We start from the raw sequence: 22,458 nt of genomic DNA on the forward strand, positions 1-22,458 counted from the left end.
TACTAAAAAATACAAAAAATTAGCCGGGCGAGGTGGCGGGCGCCTGTAGTCCCAGCTACTCGGGAGGCTGAGGCAGGAGAATGGCGTGAACCCGGGAGGCGGAGCTTGCAGTGAGCTGAGATCCGGCCACTGCACTCCAGCCTGGGCGGCAGAGCCAGACTCCGTCTCAAAAAAAAAAAAAAAAAAAAAAAAACTAAGTGTACTTGACTCCAACGCCGTTTTTTTTTCTTTTAATAAAAAAAACACACAAAAAATTTGTTATCCTTATTATACACTGTGACACCTGAAAGACTCAATCTGTCATTTATTTGAGTCACATAGTGCTATCTAAGTGGTTACATCCTCTGCTGAGTCAACAGCTGATAAATTTTTAGATAACCAAATGAACACTTACTTATTGTGAGGTGGGAGGTATTTTGTTCCTTCAGTAGAGTATACAATTGTTACTGCATTTAAGTTTCTCTCTCATGTCTTGCTGCTGTTATTTCAGCTTTTATTTCTCATGGCTGTTGTTGTTGTAACTATGGAGCCATCTCCAAATTCTTTAAGTTTGCTGTTTATCCTCTATACCCTGTCTAGGGAGACATTCTACATATATGTAAAATGCTTAGGTGAGCATGTGCCTGGTACATTTTAAGCACTCTGTAAACATTAGCTTTCATTATTTATCTGCCAAGAGCAAAATCTGCCACATTATCTACATAGATTAAATGGAAATTGCTATTATTCCTTGGTGGCAGTGTTCTGGGTCAAAAGGTGGTGTCTGACCCAAGATGAATCATTCAGACTTCTTTCTGAGGATTTCACAAATTGGAACTAAGCAAAGAGGGCAATCTCTCCTGATTAAAGTATAATGATAAAAGAGTCTAGGTGCTAATGCTTCCAACCTATGGAGAAAGCTGGTATGAGAAACTTAGGCACACATTGACAGATGTAAAGAGTAAGTTCTGATTCCAATTAGGCTTGTAGGTAGGCTATTTTACTTGTGCCCCTTCCATGGTTCAGCTGATGACTGGGGGCTCCATCTTCAACCCTGCTGGCACCTCAACATCAGTGGTGACTGCCCAGAAAATGACTAAGAGTATAAATCGGCAGTTTTCTTTTAGACAGCAATTTGTTAATATCAAACATTTTAAATGTGCATATCTTTTTGACCCCAAAATTTAAATGTACATAGCAAGTTGTTATATAGAAATACTAGCTATATAGAAATACTAGCATGGGGGTACAAAGATATGTGTGTGTGTGTGTGCATGTGTGTGTATTTACTCAAACGTAACACATATATATGGCTGTTCAATACAGTATTGTCCTTAATAATGAAAAACTGGAGGGAGAATGCCTGTTAAGAGAGGACTGGATACATAAATTGTGGCATTTTCATATAGGGAATACTGTGCTTTCTAATAAAAAGATGTCTGTGTGAATTGATGTGGAAAGAAATAGGACATTTGGTCAAATGTTTAAAAGTTGTAGACTATAAAAAATACGTGATCTAATTATTTTTATAAAGTATATAAGATGTTTATATATAGAAGAAAAAGCCTAGAAAATGTTTACTACTAATAGTAAATATACATGGGGAGGGGCTTTCACTTTTACTGCTTTTGAATTCTATGAATAGTTTATAATGAAAATACATTTTTTTTTTTTTTTTTGAGACAGAGTCTTGCTCTGTCGCCCAGGCTGGAGTGCAGTGGCCGGATCTCAGCTCACTGCAAGCTCCGCCTCCCGGGTTTACGCCATTCTCCTGCCTCAGCCTCCCAAGTAGCTGGGACTACAGGCGCCCGCCACCTCGCCCGGCTAGTTTTTTGTAGTTTTTAGTAGAGACGGGGTTTCACCGTGTTAGCCAGGATGGTCTCGATCTCCTGACCTCGTGATCCGCCCGTCTCGGCCTCCCAAAGTGCTGGGATTACAGGTTTGAGCCACCGCGCCCGGCCATTGAAAATACATTAATTTTCATAAAAGGAAAGAAAAAAGATAAGTAATAGTTGACTAGGGCATTCTTCCTAAATCACTGGGCTGGGCCCTGTAATTGGGTCAGGTCAAATGGTACTTGAGGAGCTCAGTATATGACAAATCATCTAATTTTGGGGTAGTATCTGTGCTGAATCAATTGATTTAAAGTAAGGTCATCTGCCCCTCCTCCAGGTTTTTAATGGGCTTATATCTACTTTTTTGATCTTTTTTCTCTAACCTCATTCAAATCTTTATGGAAGAACATAAGCAATACAAAGAAAATTTTCATTTTTTTTTCACTGTGGAATATCCAGTTTATCCTTCTATCATTTTTGTGCTTGTGTTTATATATTTCTTTTATATCCACATGCTTTTTCTATTAGTAAGCTGCAGAATTGCCTGCTAAACTTATATTCTGAAGGGTAACATATCTGAGGATGAAAGAAGCTTAACATTTAGAACTGTCCGGCCGGGCACGGTCGCTCAAGCCTGTAATCCCAGCACTTTCGGAGGCCGAGACGGGCAGATCACGAGGTCAGGAGATCGAGACCATCCTGGCTAATACGGTGAAACCCCATCTCTACTAAAAAAATACAAAAAAACTAGCCGGGCGAGGTGGCGGGCGCCTGTAGTCCCAGCTACTCAGGAGGCTGAGGCAGGAGAATGGCGTAAACCCGGGAGGCGGAGCTTGCAGTGAGCTGAGATCCGGCCACTGCACTCCAGCCTGGGCGACAGAGCAAGACTCCATCTCAAAAAAAATAAATAAATAAATAAAAATAAAAAATGAAAAAAAAAAAAGAACTGTCCCATACTACACCCTATTTGGCTGTGTCTAATTTGGAATCTGCTATAATAAAAATTAGAAGTATTTAAAAAAAAAAAAAACCAATAATCCAAAAAATATATCCTGAGACTAGGACCTTCTTTAAGCACCGCAGGGGACCAAGCAATAAATAGCTCCTCCTTTTTCTCCTGTGCCTGCTCAGTTACCTTGGTAGGTAGGAACTAACAGGAAAATGAGATGGCAGCAATTTCTTTCTCTGACAGTCTTACCTGCAAGATAACGAATTGTCTCAAGTTTGTTAGACTCCATCAGTGTTTTCAAGGAAGCAATTTCAGCATCAATTTTATTACTGGTCTCTGAAATAATACTTTTGGTTTGAGTGTCCTGTAGTAAACCAGAATAAATAAGAGAACTTAATTTTGTTCCTGTGTATTAAATGGACAAAAGCATTTACATTAGAAACTCTCACTTATGGGCTAATTGTGATACAAAAGTCTTAGTTGGGGAAACAGTAAAAGCATAGTGGTATAAAAAAATTTTAAGTGTTCCAAGATGGCCAAAAAGGAACAGCTCTGGTCTGCAGCTCTCAGTGTGATTGATGCAGATGATGATGGGTGATTTCTGCATTTCCAACTGAGGTACCTAGTTCATCTCATTCAGACTGGTTGGACAGTGGGTACAGCCCACAGAGGGTGAACTGAAGGAGGGCCGGGCATTGCCTTACCCAGGAAGCGCAAAGGGTCAGGGGATTTCCCTTTCCTAGCCAAGGGAAGCCACGACAGACTACCTGGAAAAACGGGACACTCCCGCCCAAATACTGTGCTTTTCCCAAGGTCTTAGCAACCAGCAGACAAGGAGATTCTCTCCTGTGCCTTGCTCAGCAGGTCCCACTCCCATGGAGCCTTGCTCACTGCTAGCGCAGCAGTCTGAGATGGAACTTGTGAGGCGGCAGCCTGGCTGGGGGAGGGGTGTCCGCCATTGCTGAGGCTTGAGTAGGTAAAGCAGCTGGGGAGCTTGAACTGGGCGGAGCCCACCATAGCTCAACAAGGCCTACTGTCTCTAGACTCCACCTCTGTTGGCAGGGCATAGCTGAACAAAAGGCAGTAGACAACTTCCGCAGACTTAAATGTCTCTGACAGCTCTGAAGAAAGCAGTGGCTCTCCCAGCACCGCGTTTGAGCTCTGAGAACGCACAGACTGCCTCTTCAAGTGGGTCTCTGACCCCCGTGTAGCCTAACTGGGAGACATCTTTTTGTAGGAGTTGAAAGACACCTCATATAGGTGGCTGCCCCTCTGGGACGAAGCTTCCAGAGGAAGGATCAGGCAGCAATATTTGCCGTTCTGCAGCCGCTGCTGGTGATACCCAGGTAAACAGGGTCTGGAGTGGACCTCCAGCAAAATCCAACAGACCTGCAGCTGAGGGACCTGACTGTTAGAAGGAAAACTAACAAACAGAAAGGAACAGCATCAGCATCAACAAAAAGGTCATCCACACCAAAACCTCATCTATAGGTCACCAACATCAAAGACCAAAGGTAGATAAAACAACAAAGATGGGGAGAAACCAGAGCAGAAAAGCTGAAAATTGTAAAAATCAGAGCACCTCTTCTCCTCCAAAGGATAGCAGTTCCTCGCCAGCAATGGAACAAAGCTGGATGGAGAATGACTTTGATGAGTTGACAGAAGCAGGCTTCAGAAGGTCGGTAATAACAAAATTCTCCAAGCTAAAGGAAGACGTTCAAACTCATCACAAGGAAGCTAAAAACCTGAAAAAAGATTATGAATGGCTAATTAAAATAAACAGCATAGAGAAGACCTTAAATGACCTGATGGAGCTGAAAACCATGGCACCAGAACTTCGTGATGCATGCCCAAGCTTCAACAGCCAATTTGATCAAGTGGAAGAAAGGGTATCAGTGATTGAAGATCAAATGAATGAAATAAAGTGAGAACACAAGGTGAGAGAAAAAGGAGTAAAAAGAAATGAACAAAGCCTCCAAGAAATATGAGAGTCTGTGAAAAGACCAAATATACGTTTGATTGGTGTACCTGAAAGGGATGGGAAGAATGAAACCAAGTTGGAAAACACTTCAGGATATTATCCAGGAGAACTTCCCCAACCTAGCAAGGGAGGCCAACATTCAAATTCAGGAAATACAGAGAACATCACAAAGATACTCCTTGAGAAGAGCAATCCCAAGACACATAATTGTCAGATTCACAAAGTTTGAAATGAAGGAAAAAGTGTGTTAAGGACAACCAGAAAGGAAGATTGAGTTATCCACAAAGGGAAGCCCATCAGACTAACAGTGGATCTCTTGGCAGAAACTCTACAAGCCAGAAGAGAGTGGGGGCCAATATTCAACATTCTTAAAGAAAAGAATTTTCAACCCAGAATTTCATATCCAGCCAAACTAAGTTTCATAAGTGAAGGAGAAATAAAATCCTTTACAGACAAGCAAAGAGAGATTTTGTCACCACCAGGCCTGCCTTACAAGAGCTCCTGAAGGAAGCACTAAACATGGAAAGGAACAACCGGTACCAGCCACTGCAAAAACATGCCAAATTGTAAAAACCATTGATGCTAGGAAGAAAGGGCATCAATTAATGGGCAAAATAACCACCTAACATCATAATGACAGGATCAAATTCACACATAACAATATTAACCTTAAATGTAAATGGACTAAATGCCCCCAATTAAAAGACACAGACTGGCAAATTGGATAGCGTCAACACTCATCAGTATGCTGTATTCAGGAGACCGACCTCACGTGCAAAGATGCACACAGACTCAAAATAAAGTGATGGAGGAAGATATACCAAGCAAATGGAAAGAAAAAAAAAAGGAGGGTTTGCAATCCTAGTCTCTGATAAAACAGACTTTAAATCAATAAAGATCAAAAGAGACAAAGAAGGCCATGACATAATGGTAAAGGGATCAATTCAACAAGAAGAGCTGACTATCCTAAATATACATGCACCCAATACAGGAGAACCCAGATTCATAATGCAAGTCCTTAGAGACTTAGAACATAAATCACAACAAACTGTCTCTCAGACCACAGTGCAATCAAATCAGAACTCAGGATTAAGAAACTCACTCAAAACTGCACAACTACATGGAAACTGAACAACTGGCTCCTGAATTACTACTGGGTAAATAACGAAATGAAGGCAGAAATAAAGATGTTCTTTGAAACCAATGAGAACAAAGACACAACATACCAGAATCTCTGAGACACATTTAAAGCAGTGTGTAGAGGGAAATTTACAGCACTAAATGCCCACAAGAAAAAGCAGGAAAGATCTAAAATTGACACCCTAACATCACAATTAAAAGAACTAGAGAAGCAAGAGCAAACACATTCAAAAGCTAGCAGAAGGCAAGAAATAACTAAGATCAGAGCAGAACTGAAGGAGATACACAAAAAACCCTTCAAAAAAAATCAATGAATCTAGGAGCTGATTTTTTGAAGAGATCAACAAAACTGATATACCGCTAGCTAGATTAATAAAGAAGAAAAGGTAAGAATCAAATAGACGCAATAAAAAATGATAAAGGGGATATCACCACCAGCCCCACAGAAATACAAACTACCATCAGAGAATACTATAAATGCCTCTACGCAAATCAACTAGAAAATCTAGAAGAAATGGGTAAATTCCTGGACACATACACCCTCCCAAGACTAAACCAGGAAGAAGTTGAATCCCTGAATAGACAAATAGCAGGCTCTGAAATTGAGGCAATAATTAATAGCCTACCAACCAAAAAAAGTCCAGGACCAGACAGATTCACAGCTGAATTCTACCAGAGGCACAAAGAAGAGCTGTACAAAATAGTTTTCTTCTGAAACTATTCCAATCAATGGAAAAAGAGGGAATCCTCCCTAACTCATTTTATGAGACTGACATCATCCTGATACCAAAGCCTGGCAGAGACACAACAAAAAAAAGAATTTTAGAGCAATATCTGTGATGAACATTGATGCGAAAATCCTCAATAAAATACTGGCAAAGCGAATCCAACAGCACATCGAAAAGCTTATTCACCACCATTATGTCGGCTTCATCCTTGGGATGCAAGGGTGGTTCAACATTCGCAAATCAATAAACGTAATCCATCACATAAACAGAACCAAAAACAAAAACTACGTGATTATCTCAACAGATGCAGAAAAGGCCTTTGACAAAATTCAACAGCCCTTCATGCTAAAAACTCTCAATAAATAGGTATTGATGGGATGTATCTCAAAATAATAATAGCTATTTATGACAAACCCCCAGCCAGTATCACACCGAATGGGCAAAAACTGGAAGCATTCCCTTTGAGAACTACCACAAGACAAGGGATGCCCTCTCTCACCACTCCCATTCAACATAGTGTTGGAAGTTCTGGCCGGGCCAATCAGAGCAATCAGGCAAGAGAAAGAAATAAAGGGTATTCAATTAAGAAAAGAGGAAGTCGAATTGTCCCTGTTTGCAGATGACATGATTGTATATTTAGAAAACCCCACTGTCTCAGCCCAAAATGTCCTTAAGCTAAGCAACTTCAGCAAAGTCTCAGGATACAAAATCAATGTGCAAAAATCACAAGCATTCTTAATATACCAATAACAGACAAACAGAGAGCCAAATCATGAGTGAAGAACTCCCATACACAATTCCTACAAAGAGAAGAAAATACCTAGAATTCAACTTACAAGGGATGTGAAGGACCTCTTCAAGGAGAACTATAAACCACTGCTCAACGAAATAAAAGAGGATACAAACAAATGGAAGAATATTCCATGCTCATGGATAGGAAGAATCAATATCATGAAAATGGCCATACTGCCCAAAGTGATTTATAGATTCAATGCCATCCCCATCAAGCTACCAATGACTTTCTTCACAGAATTGGAAAAAACTACTTTAAAGTTCATATAGAACCAAAAAAGAGCCAGCATTGCCAATACAATCCTAAGCAAAAAGAAGAAAGCTGGAAGCATCACGCTACCTGACTTCAAACTATACTACAAGGCTACAGTAACCAAAACAGCATGGTACTGGTACCAAAACAGAGATACAGACCAATGGAACAGAACAGAGGCCTCAGAAATAACACCATGCTTCTACAACCACCTGATCTTTGGCAAAACTGACAAAAACAAGAAATGGGGAAAGGATTCCCTATTTAATAAATGGTGTTGGGAAAACTGGCTAGCTGGATCCCTTTCTTACACCTTATACAAAACTGGATCCCTTTCTTACACCTTATACAAAAATTAATTCAAGATGGATTAGAGAGTTAAATGTTAGACCTAAAACCATAAAAATCCTAGAAGAAAACCTAGGCAATACCATTCAGGACATAGGCATGGGCAAGACTTCATGTCTAAAACACCAAAAGCAATGGCAACAAAAGCCAAAATTGACAAATGGGATCTAATTAAACTAAAGAGCTTCTGCACAGCAAAAGAAACTACCATCAGAGTGAACATGCAACCTACAGAATGGGAGAAAAATTTTGAGATCTACTCATCTGGCAAAGGGCTAATACCCAGAACCTACAAAGAACTCAAACAAATTTACAAGAAAAAAACAAACAACGCCATCAAAAAGTGGGCAAAGGATATGAACAGACATTTCTCAAAAGAAGACATTCATGCAGCCAACAGACACATGAAAAAATGCTCTTCATCACTTGCCATCAGAGAAATGTAAATCAAAACCACAATGAGATACCATCTCACGCCAGTTAGAATGGCAATCATTAAAAAGTCGGGAAACAACAGGTGCTGGAGAGGATGTGGAGAAATAGGAACACTTTTACACTGTTGGTGGGACTGTAAACTAGTTCAACCATTGTGGAAGACAGTGTAGTGATTCCTCAAGGATCTAGAACTAGAAATACCATTTGACCCAGCCATCCCATTACTGGGTATATACCCAAAGGATTATAAATCATGCTACTATAAAGACACATGCACACATATGTTTACTGCGGCACTATTCACAATAGCAAAGACTTGGAACCAACCCAAATGTCCATGAATGACAGACTGGTTTAAGAAAATGTGGCACATAAACACCATGGAATACTATGCAGCCATAAAAAAGGATGAGTTTATGTCCTTTGCAGGGCCACGGATGAAACTGGAAACCATCATTCTCAACAAACTATCACGAGGACAGAAATCCAAACACCACAAGTTCTCACTCATAGGTGGAAAATGAATAATGAGATCACTTGGATACAGGAACATTACATAGTGGGGCCTGTTGGGGGGTGAGGGGTTGAGGGAGGGATAGCATTAGGAGAAATACCTAAGGTAAATGATGAGTTGATGGGTGTAGCAAACCAACATGGCACATGTATACCTAATGTATCAAACTTGCATGTTGTGCACATGTACCCTAGAACTTAAAGTATCAAAAAAAAATTATAAAAAAACACTATAAACTGACAAATTACATTCCCTCTACTTTCATATTTGGAGATCATCTTTTAGGAGTATCACATACTGGGCATATTCTAAAAACCTCATAATAACATATTTCATACCTAAATATATAAGATGATTTCCTTGCTTGTCTCCTTTATCTGGCCAAGAAGTAAGGGAAAAGAGTAAGATCTTTGAAAGAACAAATGTGACCTGCTCTTCTATTAAATTATAAGCAAGAGTGACATATTTTCTGTTAGAATGTGGACAAATGGCTTTGAACTTTTAAGAAAAGGACAAAGCTGAGTCAGAAAGCTGGGTCTTACTCAAGCCACAGAGATGAAGTCATGATTACATTGTAGGATTACTGAGAAGGAGAGCAGTACTTCCAAGTTAGGGATTTAGAATCCAGGTTCTTTCCCTAGTGACACCACTTATTAACTGTGGGACCTCAACCCCTCTGTGCTTCATTTTCCAAATTGTTAAAATGGGAATAATAGTGCCTACGTCACACAGACTGATATGAATATTAAGTGAATTAACAGATATAACAGATGTAAGTAAAGCATGTAAAATGGTATCTGGCACATTAATAAATACTAAATATGAGTATTTATATATTATTAATATGTAGCTTTTTTAAAACCTTAAGTAATTATTTAACTGAACCTAGGCACTCATTTAAGTACCAATTATGAAATACCAATAGTGAATCTTTGTCTTTTAAAAAATAGTTATTTTCTTTTTTTTTTTTTGAGACAGGGTCTTGCTCTATTCTCAGACTGGTCTTGAACCCCTGCCTCAGCCTCCCAAAGTGCAAGATTAACAGGTGTGAGCTACTGTGCCTAGCCCAAAAAATAGTTATTTTCTATTATAGAAGTAATTTCGTTTAAAAAAGCACACTATGTGGAAAGCTTGATTCTTACTTCAAGGTCATGGCTCATGGATGACGATCTACTTGGTGCCAGGTTCCCCGGAAGTGCTGGCTAACTATAAGTTATGAGGAAGCCAGAGATTCTATAGGGCTAGTTTTTAAAAGTCCAAACTTATAAACTGGTACACATAAAAGCAGTTATACAAGGCACAAGAACTGTACAAAAGAGACATTTTTACATATTACCTTACCTTTTTTGTAAATTCTGTAGTTGTTTCCATAAGTTGCTTTTCTTGATCTGTAAACTATAGGATATGAAGCAGCAGGAAGTTAAAAAAAAAAAAAAGACTAAAATTAAAAAGGAATAAGTAACCAAGAAAGTACATTTAAAAGCACAATACCATATCTGTTACTCTGCTCCTTTCTAGGTTGATATCCAGTTTATTATCTGCTCTGATTCGACTGGTTTCATGCTTTAAAGAAAATAAAGATATTTTAAAAATGATCTTATAATGAATATTTGTTCTGAAATTAACAGCTAGAAAAAAAATTCACTTACCATTAGTTGTTGCTTAACTTGGTCTAATTCAATTTTCATTTTCTAGGTACAGGAAAGATCACATGTAATTAGCATTAAACCAAGTCTATATTATGATTAAAAAAATTTGAAACCCTAGATTACCAAAATTTGCACAATCTATGGATTTCTAATACACAATTGATAAGGAAAAAAATCTTCAAAAGAAACTACTAAGCCACTGTATTCAGAAAATAATTCTTATGAGCAAAATGCATTTGTTTTTGTATTATACTTTAGAAAATCCCACATTGCTCTCAGCTCTGAAACCATTATATAGAAATTTTATATATATAGCTCAAAGATTTTCTGTTTTATGTGGTTTTACATGTATAAAATGTAACTCTTATTCTCTTCAGTATGCAAAGCACTATGATTTATATAGAAAAAGATTAGGTATGGTTAAACAAATAGTACTTTTTAAATCTAAAAACTTACTGTTTACTAACCACATGGAATTATTACTTGGTCTTACTAACTTATTCACTAAGTAGGATGCTTATTATGAGATCAGTTATTTTATGAGTAATAAATTAAAATTTGCATCACCTCATTCTCTGCTCTCAGATTTGCGAATTCACTTTTCTCTAGGATGACCATGTCTTTCCTGATAGAATCCAAATGAGCCATTAGCTGTTGTACTGTTATTTCCTAGAAAACAAAATAAAAATAACCTAGTGATTCACAGAAAGCCATCTTTTATTTATGGAATTGTTTTCATGAAATTTAAATGAATTTGTTAACATGCTACAAGGTATAATGCTGACTGGTTAAGTAAATATGAAACTTACATATCTGAAATATCAATATGAAAAGAAAGAGATTCAAAGAAGAAAAAGGTATTTCCTAGGGGAGAGAAATGTGTAAGTCTTTGAATGAAAAGAATCTCAATAAAATGCTTCCTTACACCCTAAGAGTTCCTCAAAAAAATAATGTTTTGTTCTTGTTTTTTGAAATAACCAAATGGAAAGGGTTTTATCTCTTATTACTTTGATTTTGAGATTTTCTACCACTGGAAAATTCCATGGTATTGGATACGACTCAGAAGTCAGGTAGTAAAACAAAATAGATGTATAGTTAAAATAATTGCCCTTTGTCAGCACAACATAACCAATTTTGTTTAAATTCCTGGGTATCTTCCCTATATTTGGCACTACAAAGAATATGTGAAAGAAAAGGTAGCATTTACCTGATAGATCTATACGCTTTTGCTTCGTTAGGGAGGACAATTTTGTAGAAATGATTTAAGACAGCCTTACAAAGAAAATATAACTGTTACAGGTTGAATATCCCTAATCCAAAAATCTGAAATCCAAAATCCGCAACTTTTTGAGTGCCAACACGACACTCAAAGGAAATGCGCATTGGAGTATTTTGGATTTCAGATTTGGGGTGTGCAACTGGTAAGTGTAAAGGAAATATTCTAAAATAAAAAATCTGAAATCTAAAACACTTCTGGTCTCAAGCATTTCAGATAAGGGATATTCATCCTGTAGCACTATACTTCTTAAAATCATGTAGCTTGCTAATTTATCCTTTACCAAAAGAAAAAGCAGATGAGGTATAACCTTATTAAGGACTCTGTATAACAGTTTAGAAATAAAACAAGAAAGCCCCCCCAAAAAACAGTATGAGTTCTGGAGTCAGGCTGTCAAGCTTTGAATCCAAACTCTGCCATTTACTGTGAGATGCTAGCAAGTCATTTAACTTCTCTGGTCGCCACATTGGTAAAATGGAAATAGTAACAGTTCCTGGTATACCTTGAAGTTGTTTTGAGGATTAAATGAGATTATGTATGTATAATGCTTACGATAGTACTTGGCATATGGTTATCACTGAAACGTTTATTATTATTACTGATGGGACAGAGATCTAATGACTGAAGCACGATAGTCTAATGCTAATGTATTAATGTGGAGGAAGTTTGGACTTCTTTTTTTTTTTTTTTTTGAGTCTGGCTCTGTCGCCCAGGCTGGAGTGCGATGGCCAGATCTCAGCTCACTGCAAGCTCCGCCTCCCAGGTTCACGCCATTCTCCTGCCTCCGCCTCCCAAGTAGCTGGGACTACAGGCGCCCGCCTCGTCGCCCGGCTAGTTTTTTGTATTCTTTAGTAGAGACGGGGTTTCACCGTATTAGCCAGGATGGTCTTGATCTCCTGACCTTGTGATCCGCCCGTCTCGGCCTCCCAAAGTGCTGGGATTACAAGCTTGAGCCACCGCGCCCGGCCTGGACTTCTTATATAAAAGTTTTTAACTGTGTACAACAGACATTGCTGACACATGCCTTTTCTAAACCTCATATTATTACTCAGGAGGGTTGTTCATTTTATTCAATTCTGCTTGACATATTTATGAGAATTAATTCAGAAGTCACACAGATGTGGCCTCTAGGGGCTGGCAGTCCTGTTTGCCCCAAATATCACTATAAAGGAATTACATGACATTAAAAATAATATATTCTTATTACTGAGATTTTTGCCTATTACATAGGCAAAAGTTGGAAAGCTAATTACAGACTTCATACTTGTGGAGTCTGAACCTGAAAATAAGGGATTGTATTGTGGCTTTCTCAACAGAGCCTTGCTCTGTCGCTGAGGCTGGAGTGTACTGGCATGATCTTGGCTCACTGCAGCCTCCACTTCCTGGGTTCGAGCGATTCTCATGCCTTAGCCTCCCGAGTAGCTTGGACCACAGGCACCCACCATCATGCGCAGCTAATTTTTTTTTTGTATTTTTAGTAGAGACAGCATTTTGCCATGTTGGCCTCTAACTTCTGACCTAAAGTGATCTGCTCACCTCAGCCTTCCAAAGTGCTGGGATTACAAGCATGAGCCACCACACCCGGCCTTAATGTGGCTCTTAAGAGCCTCTTTTTACCTCATTCTTCCTTTAAATACAGACTCAAAAAGCCTACAAAACTGCACCGGTGTCCATCTTTAACAACTTTAAATGTAAAGACATAATCCATTGTTAAGTAGCCAAATATATTAAAGGTGTGATTTTTGTAACTAGTATGGAGCCATCAGAGAATATTCAGATTTGAATGAGAATCACAATATAATCAAATTCTCAGAATAAGAAGACTTTATTACTTTATTTTCTTTTCCCCCCTCATCCTGCTAGCTGACTTGGTTTCATATCAAGTATGAAATTATTCTAGTTACGTTCATTTATTCAGTCCTTTATGTAAAATTATTGCTTTTTGTCCATATCACCACAGTGAAAACTCCTGTAAACTACTCAGTCTCTCTAAGCCTGTCTTCAGTGGCCAAATAGAATTCTTAGTTTTCAAGGCTGTTAGAGATTAAATAATATATGAAAAGTACACAGCATTGTGCCTCTTACATGTTAAATTCTTACATTTGACTTTAGGATTTTTATATTCAGTCAAATTAAGGCATCTTAGGCAATTTATAAAGTCCTTCTCAGCCATGTAAGTCCTTTCCAGCTATGTCTGTGAAAATTAACCAATATGTATGTATAGCAGCAATAAAACATACTTAATATATAGAAAGATCAGCTCTTCTGTGGTGAGCTTTCTTGAGGGAAAAAGTTGTTTCACTAACAATCTACCACCACTCATGAATAACACAATACAATGATCTCATCCCATCAAAGATTTGGCAAAATACCATCTCTGTTACCACAACATTATTACAACTATTCTAACTATTCAGTCTGTCTAAATATTGACTTTATTCAGTGTTTTGTGTGTGTGTGTGTGTGTGTGTGTGGTCCCTTTAGAGAGAACAAGGAAGATACGAGCGTGTTTGGAAGGTCACTAGGTAGACAGAGACGTAGTTATGAAATGACTGTCTAATGAAAGCATCAGAAATGGTAGTAATCAGTGTATTACCTGTTGAGCTTGAGTGACCATCTCTTTATAGATAGTATCCAGGCTGACATTTGATAAAGTAGTTAATGCTGATACAATTGTTTCTGCTTGTGTTTTGTCAAATCCTGTAGGCAGCAAATAGGTCTTTTAAAGTGTATATCCGTATCAAAATAAACAGCGTGTAACTCCTCAGCATTTAAATTGTTAAATACTCTTTTTAAAGTAATGGTTACAATTTAAAAATTGACAGATAATGCTAAATTACTCTCCAAAAGTACTCTACAATTTTAATTCCCATTCTGTATCTCCCCACATCTACATTAACACTAGATATGACTATTTTGAGTAATTGGCAAAAAAAATTGTATTACATTGTTATTTTAATGTTACTTAAATTTGCATTTCCTTGGTTGGTAGAGAGGTTAAGCATTACATATACTTTTTGTTATTTATATTTATTTTTCTGTGTTATGCTTGTTTATAGCATTTGCCCCCTTTTTTCTGTAAAACTGCTTATTCTTTTATATTTATTTAGCTTTTCATCTATCTGAAATTTAGTTTTCAGTAAGGGGATCTAATATATTTTTTCCCAGTGGCTAGTCATTTATTATCTCATTTATTAAGTAGTCCTTCCTTTCCCTAATTTGTAATGCCTTCATCACATTAAATTCATGTCTGTGTCTCTGAATACCATTTTGTTCTATTAGTCTATTCCTTTAATATCACATAATTTAAATTACTGTTTTGCTATCAGGTAATTTTTTGTGCTTATTTTCTGATTTTTTAATCTCAAACATTTGTACTTCCACATGGACTTTAGTATTAGCCTAGAAACTAGTTTCTTCTTCACTTAATTGGAATCATTCTGTACATATTTCATATGCTTTTTTCAATTAACATATCTTGAACATTCCTCGTATCAGTAAATATTTCTCAAACATTATCATTTTTAGTGACTATAAAATATTTCATTGGATGGTCTATTTAAATAGTTACTCTTAATTGTTCATAACAGTGATACTGTCTTGACTAGGCAATTATTATGAGTGCTATTAATTTTCTTCTTTCAGGAGGTATCCGTGTTTCTTACCATGAGTTTCCAAGTCCTGAACCAATGCATGGGTATCAAAAGTTAATTTCTTTTGTTCTAAAGGAGTCATATCCACTGGCCGCCTATCATATCCCTCCTTGGATGTGGTGGTGAAGAAGTCTGAAAAGAGAAGACATTTTTTTTCTCTTGTAGTAACTGATAGAGGTTTCCTACTTTAGCTTACAAAGCGTTTTCCCCATCCATTTATGATATAGTTCCAGCTCTTCTAGTTTTGTCATCTCACCCAAGTTAATTGACTCCTCTGAGCCTCTCTTTTATCTGAAAAGTCTCTGACGTTTTTCTGTACATACTAAACATTCAATAAATGTTTCTTTTCCCTCCTTTGGTATTCAGGAATGTTAAGAGTTAGTATAAACTTGTAATAAAACACATCAAATGCTTTGGATATCACCACCTCAGCTCTAATTACTGTAAAGCAGAAACTACACAATTCAATTCTTCTCTGTGCTCAGTCTTTCAAGAGCTATGAAAATTTTTTACACTTACATCCCTGTTTAAAGTAGCTTTCCATACTCCCACTCACTTATATATCCACAGTTTATTTCCTACATAGTTCTCAGCTCCAATATGAAATTATCTTGTTTGCTGTTTGTATCTCTGCATCAGAATGGAAGTTCCATGATGCTTTGACTGTGGTTTTTCACTACTGTATCTTTAGCACCTAGAACAGTGCTTTGGCACATATTTGGGCCACAAAGTTTTACTGTTGATTCAATCAATGAATTTGATTTGAAATCATGGGCATATTTACTGGTATCAATATAAGAACCCTAAGAAAAAATTCTCATTTCTGAAATAACCCTTCTTGTCCTATTTCAATAACTTCCCCAAGTTTTAACCTAGACACAGTAAAGACCTTTTTTGTATATTGCTGATGAATTTATTATAAGGTACTCTGCCCATAAACAACTTCTAGGAAAGGTAAAGGAGTTACCTTTATAGAGCCAATGGTAGAATTAGGATTCAGACTCAGATTCTTCTGACTCCAAATCTTACACTCCATGCTGTCTCTCTTATTTATCCTAAGCCACTTAAAATATCTAGATATTTAAAAGACTGCAGGCCGGGTGCAGTGGCTCACACCCATAATCCCAGCACTTTGGGAGGCCAAGGTCAGGGGATTACGAGGTCAGGAGATGGAGACCATCCTGGCTAACACAGTGAAACCCCGTCTCTACTAAAAATACAAAAAAAAATTAGCCAGGCATGGTGGCAGGTGCCTGTAGTCCCAGCTACTAGGGAGGCTGACCCAGGAGAATGGCGTGAACCTGGGAGGCGGAGCTTGCAGTGAGCTGAGATCACGCCATTGCACTCCAGCCTGGGCAACAGAGCAAGACTCTGTCTCAAAAAAAAAAAGAACGAAAGAAAGAAAAAAGACTGCAACTTCAGGCATTATTTTCCCACCAGTACTGTGTAGGACAAATGTGATTCCTTCTTTATATCCTTCTAGCCTAATGAGTATTTATTGAGTGCTAGAACTTGTGCCAGGCACAGGGGTAAAATGATGAGCAAAACCAGACATGAATGATGTGTTCTCACTGATTTTATAGACTAGAAGGTAGGAAAGAGATACTGTTTTTTAAAAACACCTAACAATAAACTCTAAATTCAAATGATAAAAGATTCATTAAAATATTCCAAAAAATTCTATTTAACTGAAGAGATAAAAGCAAGTAGCTGTAAATAAAAGTGGTGCAATTTTTAAAAACACACATATTGGTATACTGGTCAGTAATCTTTTTCACTTGAATGTCATCTAGTAGGGTAAAGAAACATGCCTTGGTGTGTAAATACCAGACCTAAGGTAGGAGAGAAAAAGAAAAATTAGAGGAAAGAGGTGCAGATTTCAGTAATTTCAATAACAACTGCATTAGGAGTAGTGATGGTACTCTTAGTTACATATCCCTGATTAGAAGTTTATTTGGATTTAGAAAAAAAATCAGTAATAATATTTATATAATATTTTACTGTTTTCACATCTATTACCCCATCCTTAAAATTCTCATTTTATGAATGAGGTAAATTGAGGCTCAGGGCTAAGTATGGATGCTCCTCAGCTTATAAAAGGGTTATGTCCCATTAAATCCATCATAAATTGAAAATATCCTGAGCTGAAAATGCATTTAATACACCTAACCTGCTGAACATCACAGCTTAGCTGGGCTCACCTCAAGCATGCCAAGAACGCTTACATTAGCCTATAGTTGGCCAAAATCATCTAACACAAAACCTATTTTACAATAAAGTGTTGAATATTTCATGTAGACACCCAAATGGGCATTTTGTAAACATTATGGGATGCAAAAACAAAACCCAAAAAACCCTGGCAATACTAAGTATTGGTTATTTGCCCTTGTGATCCATGGCTAACTGGGGGAGCTGCGGCTTGCTGCCCCTGCCAATGCATTATTGTTAGATTAGGAAAGGATCAAAATTCAAAGTACAGTTTGTACTGAATGCATACTGTTTTTGTACCATGATAAAGTCGAAAAATTTTAACCTATCTTAAGTTGAGGACTGTCTGTATGTAATCAGTCCGAGATCTTATGGTCTCATAGCTAGGCGGATTAGTACAGTTCCTCTGACTTAGTCAACAAACACTCTGAATACCTTGCACAAAGAGCAGCTTCCTACTAAATTTGGGATAGAGACCAAATACCTTAACAAGCCAATAAATCTTTGTAGGGTGTAGCTCGTCTCATGTCCTGCTATGCTCTCTCTGGTCCTCTGCTTTCAAGGGCTCTTTGATTTTAATTCCACAAACATGCCATGTGCTTTACCTTCTCAGGGCCTTTGCCCAGCCCCTGCCCTGTTCAGAAAGCTCTCTTTTTCTTTGCCTGCTCATGTTTATCCTTCAGAGCTCAGTCTGAATGTTTCTTCCTCTGGAAAGCCTGACGACTCCTTTGGGTTATGTCTCTTTTGTGATGGTTTTTCATAGTACTGCATAGGATTCTTTTGCAAACCCTCTCACAATTTACACATTTATGTGACTCTCAGTTGTCTCCCCAAGAGACCAGCGGTCAGCCAACTATAGCCTGTAGACTACCACCACCTGTTTTTCTAGTTTTATTCATTAGAACTAGATAGTTTTATTAGAACACAGCTCATTCATTTATGGATTACTCTATGGCTACTTTCATGCTACAGTGGCAAAGCAAATAGTTGTGACTGACCTTACAGCCTATAAAGCCTGAAATATTTATTGGGCTCTTTACAGAAAAAGTTTGTCAACCCCTGCACTAAACTATACAGTTCTTGAGAGCAGGGACCACATTTGTTCTTGCTCACTACTGAATCCCCAATGCCTACACAAATCTGGATGCTACATAGATATTTGCTGAATGAAAGGCACTGTGCTTGGCATTATGTATACACAATGATGAATAATACAAAGGAGATGCATTTGGCCCTACTTGAGAATAAAGGATCGAGAATGACTATTTGGATGATGGTAGAGCTACATTAAATATTAAAGAAGTTATCCAGACAGGATGAATGAAATCAGCAAAATGTAGGCATGGGCTGCCTTTGCTATTCTCTTGGCTTCTATTTATTATGGGGCTAAGGAGAGCTGAGAATGCAGAAGGATATGTAAAACATTATTCCTTAAATGTGCTAAGATATTCACATAATATTTTGCTTAGTCCTCCCAATCCTATGAGGTAGGTATTGACACCCACTGGCAGTAGAACTTTGGGTTTCACTCCACTTTGGAAGCCATAAGCAACTGGAAAAACCACTGGATATTCATGGTAGGGTTTCATAATCACTATTCCAACTGGTCATGAGCAGTTCAATGCATAAGCACTCATTAAGAATGTCTTTACAGGCCAGGTACAGTGGCTCATGCCTGTAATTCTAGCAGTTAGGAAGCCAAGGCAGGTAGATCGCTTGAGCCCAGAAGTTCGAGATCAGCCTGGGCAACATGGCAAGATCCTGTCCCTACAAAAATTACAAAAACTAGCTGGGCATAGTGGCGTGAGCCTGTAGTCCCAGCTACTTGAGAGGCTGAAGTGGGAGGATCACCTGAGCCTGGGAGGCAGAGGTTGCAGTGAGCCGAGATGGCACCAAGGCACACCAGACTGAGTGACAGAGACCCTGTCTCAAAAAAATAAAAAATAATAAAAAAAAATGTCTTTGCAGCCAGATTAATAGGTAGGGGAGATGAAGTGCCCAGAATCAGTGTTTCCAGCTCATAGTGGAATAACAGATCCTTAATAGCTTGAAAAGTTTTGTACAGGCTTAAACATCTGTACAAACCTCCAAACCTTTACTTTCATTGTTACTACTTTTGATTCTTTGATAGCTATATCTTGCGGATTTGTTTGTTTGTAATAGTGAGATACAAACTCAAGGGTTTAAAGGTTTAATCAGTTTGGCAAAACTACTAAGTCATAGATTGTGGATTGGAACTCTGGCCTATCTTGCACCAAGCTCCTCTTTGCTGGAAAAGGTCAAATTTTACTTTTGAAACAAACAAACAAACGAACAAACATGTAAAATGTTGTCCCACTAAATTTAAGTTGCAAGTTTTATATGAATTTACTGCTAATTTTACAGCTGAAACACTTCAGTGTATAGTCAGTTACTTTTCTGTCAGGAACTCAAAAGAACAGGCATTACAGCATATATTCTTACATGCTGGTCTACTAACGTGCTACACTAGTTTCATCATAATAACTAAGGTCCTTCCATTGGTCAGAGGTCAAGGTTTTCAAATCCCCTGATTATTGACATTATTAGGCAAGTTTACACTACTTGTACACAATAAACATTCAATATTTGTTTAGTGAGGAAGGATACAAATCCTACTAGTTGTAAGAAGAGATTTAAGGTTTCTCCAAGAACACTCAGACTCAAGTGGGAAAACTTTTATGTTAAAACATTAACATTTACTTATGGTCATGTATTTCCCATTATGATATGCACTTCAAAGTTCATTCTCTAAAAACATTTAATTTTGTTTTCATTTGGATATGTAAAGCACGCCTGTAAAAGTCAACAAAGACAGCTGGACGATTTCCTGGAATTCAAAAGTGCTACCTCCTTTTTGTAAAATTCATCATGTGTATGTATGCTAAACACCCAAATACCTAACAAAAGAGACCTTGTGAATGACCCTGGCAGCTAAAGAGCAATCTTACAGACGGAGAATCAACAACTGCAGTTTTGACTGCAGCTGTTACTGGTGTGGATTAAAATGAAACAATGAGCAAAACAGCACAAGTAACAATATGGAGCATAAATAACAGCGTGGAAGTGTTTGGGTACCGACTGGCTCAGTGTACCTGGCACTGAAGATTCAAGAAGGTGAACAGAGAATGCTAAGGTTGATAAGAGGTGCCTATTCGCCTATTTTGTGGACAACCTTAAAACGGTTTAAAAACTAGGAGGGAAGTTTAAAAACGGGGGGTAAAAAAAGACAAGAAAAACCTAGCCCTAGAAACATTTCTCGGAATAAAGTTAGATGTCTTCAGGACACCCTGTTAACAGGGTGCCAACCGGTTGGAAACTTGTAGGTTCCAGTATTCACTTTTTTTCCCAAAGTCTACAATGTGACTGAAAAGTACTGAGAATTCCAGCGAGAATAAGGCAGACGTGACCTGAAATTTATGATGCTGTCTACCAAAAACCTGGGCTCGAGGCCAGCACCTAAAAAAACAAAATCTAAAGATCAGGCCACAAAAGAAATCAGGACACCGTCAAGCACAGAATACCTTACGCTGCCTCCAGACAAACCTACCAGATTACTAGCCTCTTGTCACCAAAAAGGGAAACAAGGGCTGAGAAAGAAGCTGGGCGCGAAGCCCTGGCCTTCAAAGGTTCGCTTTAAGAACAGAAAGGCACTGATTTTCTCAGTCCTCGCCCCTTGGGGCGAGCTGGGCAAGTCGGGGCAGCAGGCAGCTGTGTCGCCAGCACAAGGCGTGAATCGGGGAGGAGGGCGTGGCACCTTCTCTTCCCGTTCGCTCGAGCAGGCGCGTTCGCTCCAGCAAGCGCCACCCACGGGCATCGTCTCCTTAGGGAGCACTCAGACATCTATGACACGACACCTTGCCTCACCTCTCAGCAGGGCCGGCGAGAAATGCCCGCGGGGGCTTGAAACCCAACGATCCCCTCTGCCTTGGCAGAGCAAGAGCCGCCAAGCCTGGCGACTATTCATGTCCTCAGTTTTCCGGCGGGCGGGAGGCGGAAGACGGGGTAAATCTCGCACAGGCTTTCGGGCAAGGTAGTTCTGGTACCGCAGGAATGCTGGGAATTGTAGTTTTCGCTCTGTCACACTACCACCTTCCAGTGCGGGCGCCACCGTGGTGCCACGAAACTGGGCCTCTTCGCAGGCCGACCCACAGTTCACGAGCAATGTTCAGCGCTCTCCCGCTACTCCTACCGCCCCTTCCCGACCTGTGAACGCCTTTACCGTCCTAGGAAAGCGGGATCTTGTCGGAGAATCTTCTGGCGCCTGTTTCTTGGCAGCGGGGCATAGTCCAACAGCGGGCTCCCCCAAGATTGCCAGCGGCCATTAAGCGCTTGGGTCGGGGGAAATGGAGTCATATTTAGCCGTACAGCAGCCTGGGACCTGAAGGTCTCGGCCGCTGAGCATTCTGGGTGATTGCGTAGTGCGGAGGCCAAACAAACCTTCTGGGAAGTGTAGTCCAGCCAGTCGCTCACGTATCGTGCAGCGTCACATTGTGCTGCTTCGCCGTCTGGTGCACGGGAGGACCAACTAATTTTAGTCGGTATATCCTTTCCTTAGGGAAGATGAATTTCTCCGTTTCTACGAAAAATTCCTTAAATTTTCACCATTTATCCTTCCCAGACCTCACTCAAGACTTTACTCCGCATAGTAAAATGCTGAAAGCAACAATGCACAGTAGTTGTATTAAAATGCACCAATA

At 38.8% G+C, this 22,458-nt stretch overlaps 2 protein-coding genes across 7 annotated transcripts in view; one reads left to right on the forward strand and one right to left on the reverse strand.

Moving 5' to 3' along the window:
- The window catches only part of ANKRD42 (ankyrin repeat domain 42), a 100,292-nt gene extending 84,654 nt beyond the window's left edge, over positions 1-15,638 (forward strand). The window contains exon 13 of the mRNA XM_033206028.1: positions 15,525-15,638. Within this exon, the coding sequence (XP_033061919.1) occupies positions 15,525-15,549 (25 nt within the window). The 3' untranslated portion in view covers positions 15,550-15,638. The remainder of the gene's footprint in view (positions 1-15,524) is intronic.
- The window catches only part of CCDC90B (coiled-coil domain containing 90B), a 49,522-nt gene extending 27,353 nt beyond the window's left edge, over positions 1-22,169 (reverse strand). For 3 of the 6 annotated variants that reach the window (XR_004435951.1, XM_033206036.1, XM_033206033.1), the window contains exons 1-8: positions 21,626-22,169; positions 15,545-15,664; positions 14,476-14,579; positions 11,171-11,272; positions 10,604-10,645; positions 10,446-10,517; positions 10,296-10,349; positions 3,013-3,127 (exon numbers count right to left, since the gene is read on the reverse strand). Coding sequence is in view for 3 of the 6 variants with exons in the window: in XM_033206036.1 (XP_033061927.1) it covers positions 3,013-3,127; positions 10,296-10,349; positions 10,446-10,517; positions 10,604-10,645; positions 11,171-11,272; positions 14,476-14,579; positions 15,545-15,664; positions 21,626-21,725 (709 nt within the window). In the remaining 3 variants the exon portion in view is untranslated. Of the gene's footprint in view, positions 1-394; positions 589-3,012; positions 3,128-10,295; positions 10,350-10,445; positions 10,518-10,603; positions 10,646-11,170; positions 11,273-14,475; positions 14,580-15,544; positions 15,665-21,625 lie in introns of all 6 variants that reach the window. The other 3 variants (XR_004435953.1, XR_004435952.1, XM_033206034.1) reach the window with 3 other exon arrangements.
- Positions 22,170-22,458: the final 289 nt, after the last annotated feature.

This window comes from Trachypithecus francoisi, unplaced genomic scaffold (assembly GCF_009764315.1).
Source record: "Trachypithecus francoisi isolate TF-2019V2 unplaced genomic scaffold, Tfra_2.0 Lachesis_group8, whole genome shotgun sequence".
NCBI lineage: Eukaryota > Metazoa > Chordata > Mammalia > Primates > Cercopithecidae > Trachypithecus > Trachypithecus francoisi.